Source organism: Typopeltis vanoorti, chromosome 20 (assembly GCF_054136105.1).
Source record: "Typopeltis vanoorti isolate ZY-2024b chromosome 20, IOZ_Tvanoo_1.0, whole genome shotgun sequence".
Classification (NCBI taxonomy): Eukaryota; Metazoa; Arthropoda; class Arachnida; order Uropygi; family Thelyphonidae; genus Typopeltis; species Typopeltis vanoorti.
The window spans coordinates 8,305,774-8,321,584 of NC_143568.1; the positions used below are offsets into that span (position 1 = coordinate 8,305,774).

General features: G+C 35.4%; 1 protein-coding gene across 7 annotated transcripts in view; it reads right to left on the reverse strand.

Annotated features, from left to right (window-relative positions):
* The window catches only part of axo (axotactin), a 927,649-nt gene that overhangs the window by 639,114 nt on the left and 272,724 nt on the right, over positions 1-15,811 (reverse strand). For all 7 annotated transcript variants that reach the window (XM_090410025.1, XM_090410024.1, XM_090410023.1 and 4 more), the window contains one exon: positions 2,185-2,318. In XM_090410025.1, coding sequence (XP_090266151.1) covers positions 2,185-2,318 — 134 coding nt within the window. The remainder of the gene's footprint in view (positions 1-2,184; positions 2,319-15,811) is intronic.

A 15,811-nucleotide genomic window follows, 5' to 3' on the forward strand; every position in this document is an offset into this window, starting at 1 on the left:
ATACCATCACAATATAATAAGCTATGTTTCCTCTATGGAAATGACAAGTGATATATAACCTGATGAACTAGTTCTCAGTACGTTCATTCTATACATTTACAATAACTTACAATGGAAATTCATTTTAATTGTTATATAAGCAATTTTCACAAGCCCATAAAAGATATATCATTTGGATAATTTATGCCATCTCAACTAAATATCACTTCATTGATGAATAAAGTATATCTATACATGTGAGGATTTCTGAGCACATTATTATTATTATTATTATTATCATTATCCAGGCCTCCATGGATTCAAGAGACTCATTATGGGAGGTCCTTCCTAGGAAACACAAAGTTTATCATACCACTCCTTGAACTCATTGACCATTCTTGCTCTCACCATTCTATCAGGCAATGCCATTCCATGGTTCCACCACCCTCCATGCAAAGAAACCACTCCTCCATCTCTTGCTCACAGGTTCCTTTCATACCTTCCAAGGATGGCCCTTGTCATCGATCCTTCCCGCTGCTCCACCAAGTGAAAGAGCTCCCCAGTGTTCACCCGTAACTGCCTCTCAACAGTTTAAAAGTCTCTATTATATCACCTCTCCTTCTGTCTACCAAACTCTGCAGTCCATATTCCCTCAGCCAATCCTCATAATTAACATTGTAGAGTCCTGAAACCATCTTTGTTATCCACCTCTGCACCCTCACCACAGTTAATTTATCCCCTTCAAATCCTGAGGACCAAATTTGAGAACAATAGTCCAAGTGTGGTCTGATCAGGGTCTTATACAACAGAATGATAACTCTTCAATCTCTGCAAGTCAGAGTCCTTCTTAGTATTGCAGCAATCCTTTGGGTTACCTTCACCACCTTTGCAATATGCCTCCTGAATTTCAGTTTTGTATTGATTATTAATTTTCTATTGATTATTACTGCATTAAGCCATCACCCCCATTCATTTGCCCATCTGTCTTCTTCTTCTCCTCCCATAGTCCTAAATGAACCACTGGGTCATTCATGGCTGGTAGGTGATACTCTTTGCTAGCCTCCTCCAGTCGTCTCGGTCTCTTGTTCTTGATGTCAATTGACAAAGGGAGGAATTTGTCCATTTTTTGATGTTATCAGTCCTTTTAATTGAGGTCGACCCCTAACCCTTGATCCCAGAACGATTTCTTCTAGAGTTTGCTTTGGAATGCCATTAGCCCTCTCCACATGTCTCAACCATTTCATCTGTCTTCCTCTGATGACTGTCAGAATATTTTCCCTTTTTCTCCCATCTATTGAGTCAATCAGTTTTCGGACATTTTCATTGGTTTCGTGAGCAGTATAGGGAATTCTCAAAAGTCTTCTGTAAGTTTTCATTTCGAAAGACAGGAGTCTCCTCTCATCTTCCTTCAATAAAGTCCAGGCCTCACAGCCATACAAAAGGACAGAATCCATTTGTCTAGTTTATTCAAATCCTCTTGCAGGGCTGCCACATCTGTACTATTACTAATCACCCTTTTCAGCTTCACATCATCTGCAAAAACAGTGACAAAAAATAAAGTTCACTTGCAAACTTATACGATGCCTATTCAGAGTACTGTAAATCTTGCAAAAAGTAGTTAGCACCCTCCTCCAAACAGTAATTTTAGGAAAACTTCCAAGTGTGAAGATCTTTGCCAAGTATTTGTTCCAGGAATGTTGTTATTATATTGTAATGTTGAAAATAACATGTTCAAAAGCATGTTATTTTGAACTTGGTGAATAACTTCACATTCGGAAATATTATCAAATGATTAGTAGAAATCAGTGAATGTAAATAAAAACTTATCAGTTATAGGACAACAGTGATTTGATAAAATATCATGTTTAGTGTTTGGAGCAAGACAGTTCATCTCTAACCTTAAACTCATCTACAGTAGAAATGTGATATAGGCTTTCAACCCTTCAGAGGTGGGAGTGTCACAGAAAAAAGTTATAAAGTAATAATAACAACAAAAACATCAATATGAATGCTGCAAGTTTTAGGTTATAAGTGGAACTGAGACTCTGTTATTTTCAGTAGGATTTTTATTAGTATTTCATTATCTCATAATAAACAGTTTTATTTAAAGGGATAATAAACAGTCACTTATTATTTTTTCTGAAACCTAATTTAGAAAAAATGGCAATTTTAAAAAAATACTGCAGAAAATGTTAGAACACCAACCCTTTTCTGAGAGCAACGCTCATGTGATGCCACTGATTATCAGCAAGAAATCTGTCATCATTAAGTTTTAAGTTAAGAGTCTGTGTGACTTCTGACATGACTGTAAATATTGGCATACCTTTCCTAAATGATATCTGTAAAAGCATTTTGATAAACATCAAATAATTTGATGAAGCAGTTATGTAGATTATTCTTTTAAATACATTTATAACAGATTAAGTAACCTTATTTCTGTTTTTACTGTTTTTGTATATCTAATTAGCAGCCATATCACTTTCACTATAGAGGATTATCAAGTAAGAACTGAAAAACAGATAAAAATTAAGATAAAATGTTGTGTCTTTTTGGACTCTAAGAACAATGCATTTTCTTAATAATCTTTCTCTATTATAAGGAGTAATAATTATGGAAGTATCAATTCATATCATTATTAGTAAATGAAATTTCATTTCAAAACTTTTTATTTAAGAAATCTTTTAAACATTTATAATATTTTAAAATTTTGATTAAAAAACAAACTTAAGAAACTAAATATCACATTACATTATCAGCACAGGACGATGCTAATTCTTTACCATTTTTTAGAATTATTTAATAGAAATAACCCAACAGTGATCTCATTCACAAGAAATTATACAAGAATACAGTGAAATTATGTGTATTTTATTAATGCGAAACAATAAATTTACAAAATTAATTCTGATAAACCAACTCTCCATGCTAAAATTGCTTCTCACTTTCCTTTACACCTTCTTTACAGAGATTCCAGGAAAGGCCTATTATTCCATCCCTATCTTCCACCATTCTATAAAAAAATTTCTTCCATATTTAATCAGTAACAAGCCCTAACCAACACATATGTTTCAATCATATCAGCCATCCTCCTCCTATTCACTATGCTGTATAAATAGAATTCTCTCAATTTGTCTTCATGACTAGCATTCCAGAGAAGGTTTATTTTTCACTTGGTTAGACTATAATATATTTAGTTTAATCCTTTATCCAAGTGTGAGCAAACAAAGTTTGCAGCTGAAAATATCTTCAGGACTGAATATGGTGTTGTACTACCTTACTGGGATAAGGTAGTACAACACCGGGCAACTCGTAGCAAAGGTGGACCAAGCTAACATCACTCCTATCCCAGTATCTCCTCCATAATGCAAAACACATCTCCTTGCAGATATGTATAACGTTATGCATTAAGGGATTGCCACTACCCAGACTAGTTTTGACCTTTATTGAGGTCTCTTCAGTGGGAGCCAGGCCCAGAGGTGGAGATACCTCTGGGCCTGGTAACACCTACTTTACCCCAGTAAAGTAGTACAATACCATATTCAGTCCTGAAGATATTTTCAGGCACAAACTTTGTTTGCTCACACTTGGATAAAGGATTAAACTAAATTTATTATAATTGCAGGCATAGACTTCTGTGGCTAATTGGTTCAAAAGATATATTTTGGTGATTACACCACATTTTTTACAAATGTAAAAAATGTGGTGTAATCACCGAAATATATCTTTTAAATTTATTATAGTCTAACCAAGTGAAAAATAAACTTTCAACATCTTTCTCTAAATCCAGAGTAATTTAATAAAAAAAGGTGGCACACTTTTTGTCAACTCCTATAGGCAAGGATGACCTTGCTATTGCTTCTGCCTGGTATCTCCACCTCTGGGCCTGGCTCCCACTGAAGAGACCTCGATAAAGGTCAAAACTAGTCTGGGTAGTGGCCAATCCCTTAATGCATAACATTATACATATCAGCAAGGAGATGTGTTTTGCATTATGGGAGATACTGGGATAGGAGTGATGTTAGCTTGGTCCACCTTTGCTACGAGTTGCCCGGTGTTGTACTACCTTACCTCAGTAAGGTAGTACAACACCATATTCAGTCCTGGATATATTTTCAGGTGCAAACTTTGTTTTTGCTCATACTTGGATAAAGGATTAAACTAAATTTATTATAGCATTCCAGAGATTTAGCATCACAACATTTAACATTATGGATCCTGGTGAGAACCAGGATCCAGAATTGGGTTGAAAACAATGGTATTATCTTTTGATGAACAGTATGGATTTGCTAAAGGGAGGTCATGTTTTAGTAATCTACTTACTTACTGTAGCCAACGTAGTGCAATTGCATGAACAGCAGAACATTGCGTCCTTCGATTGGTAAAGACCTGAGTTCGATTCTTGTCATGATGAGAGGAATCGTTATATGGGCTTTTACAGTTGAAGGTAAATTAGCCAATTTCATGTGGTGCCAGCAGGGTTTTTTCCTCCCAGAAACTTGGATTTTTCATCCCACATACAGACAAATCGGCTTTCAGAACACATGCAATTTACAGACAAAAAATACTGTTGTTGGTGATGATGAGTGATAGATAGCATTGATTGTCATAGTTGGAGAATTAAGTAGTGGTATAGAGGATGAGATGTATTTATCAAAGTAGAGTAGTATGCCCTCCCACACACCTACAGGGAGTCCAAGGACTCCCTGTAGGTGTCACATAATAATAATAATAATAATAATAATTACAATAAGGTGACTGTTTCCTTGGACAGAGGAGAGGGATACACAGTAATATACTTAGATTTCGCAAAGGCTTTTGATAGATTACCTCATGATAAGTTGATAGTCAAGCTAGAACAGATGGGGTTGGATATTAGATTAGTGCATTGGATCAGAGACTGGCTATCTGATAGGTATCAGCAAGTTGTGTATGGGGAGGCAACATCCCAGAAAAAATAGTCACCAGTGGTGTACCCCAGTAGTTCATTTTAGGGCCATTACTGTTTAACTAGTATGTTAATGATATTAGCAAAGATTTGGATGGAGATATTAGAGAAGATATTGTGGCCTTACAAGGAGACATGAATAAATTGAGTGAATGGGCACAGGAATGTGAGTTCAATGTTGCAAAATGTAATTATGGTGGGGATATATTGTTGGAGATGGAGGAAATAAGAGATCTTGTGATGACAGTGGATAAGGATCTGAAATTTAGGGTACACATTGCCAAAATTGTGAAGACAACACAAAGACTTCTGGGAATGATGTGGAGGACTCTGGCTTGTAGAAGTAGGGAGATTCTTGTTCCATTGTATAAGGCTTTGATTAGACCATACATTGAGTAGTGTGCCCAGATTTGGTCACCTGGTTTTCAAAAGAATAAAGAGATGTTGGAAAGGGTCCAGAGGCGATTGACTGAGGTAGTTTCTGACCTCTGGAATGTCGAATATGAGGAAAGATTGAGAAGATGCAATTTACTGAGTCAAGTGGATAGTAGAAAGAGGGGTGATATGATTGAGACCTACATGTTAGTAAGGGTTAAAGTTGTTATAGGATCAATGTTGGAGAAGTTCTACAGAAAACAGTGGGAGCTCAGGGGAGAACCAGAGGTCATCCTGGAAACTGTATAAAGAGGGTGTGAGCAGAGGATTGAGAAGCAGGTTTTCTTTTTTGGATGCAGAGTTGTGAATGATTGGAATGCCTTGCCTGAGAGTGTGGTGTCTGCAGAGAATTTGAGTGTGTTTAAGGCACAGTCTGATGAGTTGTGTGTATAATAAAAGGACCTCCTAGATCAGTGTTTCTCAAAGTGAGGTACGCGGACCCCTGGGGATCTGCGAAAGGTCTTCAGGGGGTCCGTGGCAATTTTCGGCTATGCATCATTAACGCACGGAATAAAATTTAAGTTTGAGATTGTAAAACATTCCTATTGTATCACTGAATAAGGTACAGAGACATCTGCAGGCTGTGTAATATGTTTCTCAACAAATAGTGCAATTAGAGACAACTGGATAAAAACGGAACTAATGAATCGCATGATCCCTCCGCATAAAATGCTGTATAGTAGACAATCAAAACCATATGGTGCACCGGCAACATATGGTTTTGTTTGAGTGAACGTGTTAAAACTAAGAAATATATAATGAATGTGTTTCAGATATTATATAAGGAATTTGGTTGAAGAGAATTAGCATTTCAACTGAACTGTCGGCTTGCTTTTGTCAATTAGTAGAGCGATCTTTCGTTAATACCGCACCAATCATATGGACGTCTTCATAGCTGCTTTATCTCTACTGGCCTACCATTGCTGTCTGTTTCGAGTTCTGCTTTAACTAGCTATTTGTTGAAGGACTGTTTCGTTAAATACGGTAATTTTTTTTTAAATTCTTTCAAATTCTTAAGTATGGATCACTGGTTAAAGACTGGATTTTTAAAATGCGCAAAAGAGAGGAACATAGTAGATACAAGTAGCTGTCAGCAACAAGAAAATGTTGATATTGTATCTGGATCAAGTGAAATTGATAAGTGTGTGTCGTCTGACATCTCTAAAGAACCAACTAGGAAGAAGATGAGAAAACTTCGTAAGTACGATATAAATTACTTGAAATGTGGATTTTCATGGACGGGAAATGAAGAGGAACCTATTCCATTATGTGTAATTTGCAGTGAAACTTTAAAAAATGAAAGCATGAAACCGTGTAATTTAAATCGCCATTTTGAATCAAAACATAATGAATGCAAGGACAAACCTGTCGAATTTTTTCAAAATAAGCTAAAAAATTTAAAAGAATCTCCTGATCTTGGTGAAACTTTGGTTAAGCCTGCAGCAAAAATAATAGCTGAAATTATGATCGGAGATAATGCAAAAAGATCTTTTGATAGGATTTGTCTTTCAAATAGTACCGTTCATCAAAGAATCACTGAAATGGCTGAAAATATAAAACAAACATTGTTATCCGATATACGTAAGAGTCGTTATTATGCGTTGCAGGTAGATGAATCCACCAACATTACAAATTTTGCAAATCTTCTAGTGTTCATTAGGTACGAAAAAAATCAAAAAATTCATAGCGACCTTTTGTATTGCCAACCCTTGCCAGAACATACAACAGGAGAAGAAATATTCAACAGCATAAATACCTTTATGCATCAAAACAAGCTTGATTGGAAAAGTTGTGTTGGAATAAGCACAGACGGAGCAAAATCCATGGTCGGATCTAAAAAAGGGCTTGTTTCAAGGATTCAAGCTGTTGCACCAAATGCAAAGTCGACACACTGCTGCATACATTTTGGCTACACATATGATGTCTACAGACCTAAGAAAAGTTCTTGATGAAGCTTTAAAAATCATAAATTATATTAAAGGCCATCCTCTAAATGCCAGACTTTTCTCTCAACTTTGCAAAGAAATGGGAAGCAACTATACACAACTTCTTTTCCATACCGACGTTCGTTAGCTTTTTCGTGGAAAGGTTCTTACTCATTTATTTGAACTTCGGAATGAACTACAAGTTTTTCTTGATGAAAAGTTTGAATTGAAAAAGTATTTACATAACTGGAAATGGCTCAGTCAATTAGCATACCTGGCAGATATATTTACTGTATTAAATAGTCTTAATTTATCTTTACAAGGCAAGGAAATTTCTATATTTCATGTCCAAGATAAAGTGAACGTCACGTTGGCAAAAATGAAGTTATGGCAAAAGCGGGTTGGTATTGGAGAACTTGATGCCTTTCCATCACTTCATGAATTGCTCGCAAGTTCAAATCAACAAATTGATGATGATGTGAAAATTACTATCGTGCAGCATTTAAAAAGCTTACAAATGAATCTAGAAAAGTATTTCCCTGAATTGGACATTAATATTGAGTGGATAAGATAAAAACAAATTTATGCCAAAGGGTCTATCGTCAATAGAAGAACAACAACTTTCAGAACTAGCTTCTGATGGTTTCCTAAAAAATAAATACAGTGAGAATACGTTATCATCATTTTGGCTACAAATACAGAATGAATTTCCTGAATTAACAGATAAAGCTCTAAGGTTCATTTTTCTAAGTTCATATCTGTGCGAAGTTGGATTTTCAGCCTTTGTAGATATTAAGACGAAGAAGAGGAATCGTATTATAGATGTCGAACCGCATCTGAGATTGAAATTAACAACTATAGAGCCAAATTTTGCTGAAATTTTATCTCACCATAAGCAATTTCACTCCTCTCATTGATGATAAATTATTTCAAGTAAGTAAAACTTTATAGTATCTTTATAAAGTTTGTTCTATTAAAAATAAATCATATTTTTTGTTTACATGAACATATAAATTCAAATAAAATAGATATTTAATTTTTTAATATTTTAAATTAATTAATTAATTTTAATTAATTTATTTGTTTTAAGTAATTTATTCGTTTTAATTAATTGATTTTTAATTATTTTTTTATTTTTGAATTAATTAATTAGGGGTACTTGGTAATAATGAAAATTTAAGAAGGGGTCCGCGGATATCTGAAGTTTGAGAAACACTGTCCTAGATGAATCTTTGACTCCTTGGGGTAATAATAATAATAATTACTATCAGTGGTGCTACTTATAATTCTCCCCAATTCTGCATCTTCAGCAAATAAATGAAGATCCCCCAGTCAATCCACATGATTTACAAGTTAAATAGCATTATTAAAACACTTAAGGAATTGAACAACGTAGTTAAGGATATAAATTAAATTAAACTTTAATAAATATTTTCCGATATTTCGGCAACGTCATGTTGCCATCTTCTAAAGGAACTTACAAAAAAAGTTACGTGCACGTAGGCACTACAACACAGAAACTGGGAATGAAGAGATGAAGCTATTGTTCTCCTAACAGTCCTGATGGTGCCCTCTAGCGGGCTAAGTAGGTGTTCTTGGCCGTTGGGCTGAAGGTCTGCTGATGTAGGCCTCCCAAATTTGGGGCAGTCGCATACAACCAAATTTGTTGAGGTTTGGAGAATTTCTTAGAGCTGAGGCTGATTCCATAAAGAGTCTTTCAAATTTGTATTTGCTACGGTGTATCACTGTAGCTTTCTTCCACCATATTCTGTGGCGTGTATCCAGAGCATGGTCCGCAAGTAGTGCCTACGTGCATGTAACTTTTTTTGTAAGTTCCTTTAGAAGATGGCAACGTGACGTTGCCGAAATATCGGAAAATATTTATTAAAGTTTAATTTAATTTATATCCTTAACTACGTTGTTCAATTCCTTAAGTGTTTTAATAATGCATAACCAACGTATAAGCCTGTCTATGAGAAGTTAAATAGCAGGGGGCCAAACACAGTACCCTGGTGGACACCATAAGTTACCCTTCTTTTGAGACACTGCTTTATCATGCACAACTTGCTGGAATCATTTAGAGAGTCAATCTCCAATATATTATCTATTCCCATCGTCTGCAGCTTGTACACCAACTTATCTGTGGCAGTCGATTAAATGCTTTTGCCAAGTCCAAGAATATCATTGTACATGATTCTCCCTTATCTAACACACTCATCACCTTGTCATAAAATGCAAGTAAATTGCTAAAACAAGAACTACCCTTTACAAATCCATGCTGACCATCATAAAGAATACTATGTTCATCAACTCAATCTTGTGTTCTATTCCTAGTGAATCTCTCCAACACCTTGACTACAACTACACTTATACAGACTGGTCTATAAATGGAAACTTCTGTCCTAGAACCATGATTGTGGAGTGGTACTGTTTTGCCTTCTTTCCACACCTTAGGAACCTTATCCACTGCAAGACAGTACTTAATTAATAAATTAAGTGCCATTAAATAAGTATTAAACCATTTAATACTTATTTAATGGCATAGGTAACTGCTGTGCACATTCCTTAAGAATATGTGGTGATATGTCATCCATTCCTACAGCCTTAGAAATGGATGACTGAATGAATGAATAACTTCACTATATCCTTTGAAGTCACTCTGCTGCCATGTCTAACCAGCAGTATAATTATTCTTAGAGGATGGAATTATACTAATAGACGAAAATTATATGAGATTACGATATACTTTGGAATGCCAGATAAACTAGTAAGACTTACAAAACTAACAATAGAAAATGCAGAAGCACAGATGATTTAACAGATCCCTTTCCAATTAAATCAAGGATTAAAACATAATGATAGTCCAGTGCCAATACTTTTTAACTTAACATTAAATATATAATCTGATCATTGCCAGTAATACTAAAGACTGTAATAAGTGAATCATTGTAAACTGTAGCATATGCTGCTGACAGCTGTCATCAGCATATGCTACATAAGATGTCAATGCATGTAGCATATGCATTAACATCTGTCAAGACTGAAATATAAGGCAGAAAAAATGTATTTGGAAGAAAAAAAAATCAGCACAAGAGATAATGGTTAAAATTAATTAACAAAAACCAAAATAATGATTTATACCAGGCAGAATCAATTAATTGATAATACAAGTGTGAAAATTTGGAATTTTGAAATAGAAAAAGTAGAATGATTTAAATATTTAGGAGTAATGACCACTAGCCAACCAAATGATATGATGGAAATACAGAATCGAATAAAGAGAAGTAATTAGGCTTTCTATTTTCTCTCTCACTCTCTCTCTCTCTCTCTCTCTCATGTGTACTCATTTCAAAAGATATTCATTCGAAGACTTAAGTAAAAATATATAAATCGATAATTTGTGCAGTTGTTACTTGTAAAAGACCAAAAGGAAAACTTTAAAAAAAAAAAGATAGATAGATACCATTAGTCAAGATAGCAACATCATATTACAATGGCAACCTGGAAGAGTTTTGGAGAGATAGGACTGGAGACAACAAATCCCGGAGGCCAAGGCTCAATTTGGGCTGTTGAGCCCTAAAAAATATATATATATATATATATATATATATTGTATGTGTGTGTGTGTGTGTGTGTGTGTGTGTGTGTGTGTGTGTAACTTAATTTAACGGGCTACAGTAAAATAAGTTAATTTTATATGCATTGTGTGATGATATTGTGTAATTTTTACACTGACTGTTGCTGTGTGATATTTATGATTGGTGAAATCACATGTTTAGTGAAATTTCTTAGACAGTATTATTTATTATTATTTATTTGACACCTCCAGGGATTCTCTGTTTCATGTTTAATGCTCTTGAACAAAATGGTGGTAAGTGGTTGTCATGAAAGATAAAATAAATTCCACAGATTTTTTTGAGAAAGGTATGGTGCTGTCAGTATGATATGTATGCATGGGAAAATGTTGTGGATGCTTATGTGGAGAGGCCGAATAGGTGAGATGAGCAAGTGTAGGTATGTATTAAATGGAAGTGCAATATGCTGATCGACCACAAAGCTTGTTTGCATCAAAATAGGGAACATGGCATATGGCATAGTAAGCAAAACAGATGTCAAGAAAGAGTATGCAACTTTAAGAAAGTGAACAAAAGTGATGGCAAAGAAAGGAGTACAACTTCAATAAGATCTCCTGAAAGAATGATGGTGAAAACAGACAGTAATTAACAAACCAAAGTGACAACAAAAAAGATGTCTATTATAACGTGAGCGAATGATGTCAAAAATGTAATACAAGATTTGATAGCAGAGATGGATAAGATGAGGTGAGAGATGAAACATATGCAGAGTGAAATGAAGAGAACTGTAGATATGCATGAAAAATAGTAAAGAAGACTGAACTAAATGATGGCACTATGAAATAGATAATTAATGACTGACAAGTGAAATCATATTAGGATTTCTTTATTGGACATGTGGTGAATAAGAGAATGCTCATGGTTTGTTTTCTAGGAGACAGAAAGAGTCGAGCGATAGAGAAGTTGGATATGATGATTAAGCAAGAAAAATAGTTGTAGTGGTAGCAGGAATAATGACTTGGTTGGAAACAAGGAGAATGTAAGAATGGATATCAGGAAGTTGTTGCAAAGAATAAAAGATAATAGTGTGGCAGGAAAGGAAGTCAGTGTGTTGCACAGACTACCTGTGTGGAATTAGCTTGAGGGACAATTGGAACTGTATAAGAGTTAGACTGCATTGGAATAGTTTTGGTGTGAGTCATCTGGAGCTGCTGCTGCTGGAAAGGAGAGGAACGAGTGCAGAGAATGAATCTGAGCAAGTAAGAAGCAATGTGGAAAGCAGAAAAGAGGGAACAAAGGGGTGCTTATGAATGGAGAGATGAGCGGATGATAAAGGTTGATACTTGAAAAGGAAATGTATGAAAAGGCAAGAAAGGAATGGGATGTAGGGGAGGAGAAGCATTTGGATCTGGAGAGAACACTGGGATGGGTAATGAGAGAAAGAGGGACACTGCTTATTACACAAGTCACATGTAATAAGTGGTATCAGTGAAACTAGAAGTTGCAATGCCTAAACGTATTCCAAGGGCCAGAACATTAATTAAGGAAGGTGTTAAATGGATGATTAATATGCAATCTGAAAGAATAAGACATTATGGAACAGCATAAGATGAGTGGTAATAATCAGTTCCATGAGGAGTACAAAGAACAGGCAAAAAAAGTGACTTGGTTGATAAGAGTAGCAAAGGTGCAGTATGAGAAGCAGTTAGCTAATGGAGCAAAAATAAATAAAAGGAGCTTTTTGGCTATGTATCCAGCAGAAAAAAAAAATTATGAATGGATGATACTGGTTGCTGAAAATGGTAAAAGGATAACTGCTGCAGAGGATATGGAATGAGTGCAGTAGAAAGGGAGGAGGAAACCAAGTATGAATGAGCAGGAGGTATCTGGGGAAGTAAGTAGACTTGATGTTCATATATTACCATATGTTTTGAGGGAATCGACATCTGTCTTGACATACTTGTTGAAAATGAGTCTTATGATTGGACAAGTTCAAAGGAATGGAAAGAAGGTAAGATTATACCGCTTCATAAGAGATATGACAAGATTCGAGCTTCAAATTATTGGCCAATTTGTGTGTCTGGAGTTGTGGTTAAAATGTTGGCGAGGTTAGTGAGGACCAAAATACAGAACTGGGTTGATTATACAGCAGCGGTCTCTTTGATGGATAGCATGGATCTGCTAAAGGAACACCATGTTTTAGCAGTCTGCTTACTTATTACAATAAGGTGACAGGTGCATTGGACAACAGAAACGCATACACAGTAGTATAAGTTGGTTTTTGCAAAGACATTTAACAGATTGCCACATGATAAGTTAATAATTAAATTAGAATGGATGGTATTGGATGTTGGATTAGTGCACTGGATTGTAGATTTGTTATCTGATAGGTATCACCAAGTAGTGTATGATGACAGTAATATTCCAGAAGAGGAAACTCTCCCCTTTTATTAAAAATTCTCTGCACTTTAAAACATTAATAAAAATTTTAACCCTGACAGATTCTAACATCATGATTAGCCTTGACATTTACTTCATTGTTCACTAATGTAGCTTTGGAAGGGATTCTTGACCACTCATTAAGCCAAATTCTTCGCTTCAGTCCGAAAACCCTATGAGGTATGGGAATGATCAAGGTATTCAGTTATTCACGTGACATCACTGAATACCTTGATCATTCCCATACCTCATAGGGTTTTCGGACTGAAGCCTTCTGCTAGAAGAATTGTAGAGTTGCAGATGCCCTTTCCAAACACAGTAGGACAATCACAAAATTCATGCCAATGGTGGGATTCAAACCTGCAGCTTCTTGGCTAGAGAGCAGATATGCTAACCACTCAGCCAACCAGGTCAGCCTAAGATAACTGAATTATTCAAATACACTATTTATTTGGTTATTTCATAAGGAAAGGAAAAATATACAAACAGCTGAATGGGACTGCTATAGGTCCCCACCCTCCCTCCCATTAGTCAATCACATGGAATATTTGGAAAACCAAACACAGCAGCACAGCTACACTTAAAGCAATAGTCTGGTTGCACTATAATGATTATGTGTTTTTACTATTTGATCACAAGATGTTGGGTCCAAAGCCAGCAAAATATTAGTAAGTTCAATAAATTAATTATATTTTTAATTCTCTTTAGAGAAGCATCTTCAGAACACAAATTAGATCTCTGACAAGTACACAGGCACTAAACTAAATCATTGGAAACAATTCAAACTACAACTGAAATGGAACTAATAATAACATGGCATCTCTATAAGCCAGATAACCATATTGTTAAATTGGAGAAGTCAGGCTATGTGGTCTCATGACTTGCACACTTTGGCAAACTAATGCAACCGTACTTGATGAGGTTGAAGGAGTGCTGCATACCTGATGCTGATTCTAAAAATAGTCTATCTGACCTATAGTGACTTCTATGTAATATCGATGTCATCTTCCTATTTAATCCTATGTGAAGGAATATCCAGAGCATGTTCTGTTAGCCCTGACTTGCCGTACAGATGATCTAAATGTAATTTTTGTATATTCTTAACAGCAGATGTTAAATGATATACCAATCAGTCCAAAGTAGGCTAAACTGCAGTCACAAGGAACTTGATACACTCTAGGATGTGTATAAAGATCTTTGGTCAAATGTGTGAAGGTAGATAGCTGAAAGAATGGTTTTATCGCATGGTGATCATAATTGTAGAAAACAAATATGATCACCATGTAGAATTTGTAGCTGTCTTTTTTGGTGCATCTTTAATATATGGGATAGAAACAGTTTTTGCTGTGATCCTGTTTATTGATTGCAGGAAGGATGGGAGTGCATGCAGTATTCTGTCTATTTTATAGAGAATGTAGCCATTGGTTAAAATGTGTAGTGATGGTAAATGAGCTTGGTTTCAGAGCTGTGTCATTTGAACAAATAGCCCTATCTTGGTGTGTAAGTGTTTTGAGGATGCCACACTTTTGAGAGGTGGTGGTGTGATTGCTTAGATGAACCCCTTCCTGTATCTGTGGGGGTTTTCTGTAAATGAAAAAGAGTAGTGAGTCATTAGGAAGTAGCATGATCAGTGTATCTAGAAAGGAAAGACAGTTGTTATTTTCTTTTTCTATTGTGAAGAAATTTATTTTAGATGCTCTGAATCATCAACATAGCATATCCAGACTATTGGTATTGAGTGTAGCTGTGCTGAGTGCATGGTTTTCAAAATTTTCCATGTAGAAGTTGATGGTGGGGGGAATCCTTAGTAGTCCATTCCATCCAATTGGTCATATATTTTTCTTTTCCATAAGATGTCCAGAATAACTGATGCATTTGAATAATTCAATTATGTCGGAGGGAAAATGTAGCTTAATGAAGTCAAGGGTCTCTGCCAACGGGCATTAGCAAACACGGAAACAATGTCACAGCTGACTTGATGTCTGAATCTGTCAAGGTTAAATTTATTATTAATGTCTTAAAGAAAAGGGAATTTTTAATAAAAGAGGGAGAGTTAACTGTGAGGAAGAGGAAGGGAAAAAATTAATGGGATAAATGTTTGGCCAGTGGAGTGTCTATGCTATCAACTACTCGATCAAGTGGATTGTTAGATTTGTGAAATTTTGGGACCCCATATATCCTGGGTGGTTTGAAATGAAAAGGTTTTAGCTTTTTGTTAATCTCTTTAGGCACAGATGTAGCTTTTTTTAATAATTAAAATACTTTTTTTCTTTTGATATTTGGTAGAATCCCAATCAAAGATTTTGGAGAAATTAGTGAGAGATCGTATATAGCATTGGGCAGATGATGGTAGTGTTATCTATGAAGTCAGCATGGATTTGTTAAGGGACACTCTTGTTTTAGCAATCTAATTGCCTTTTATAATAAAGTAATACTGGCGAAGATTTGGATGGAGATATTCAGTTGTTTGCAGATGATGCAAAGTTGGGACGAACCATAAAGAGTAGTGAAGA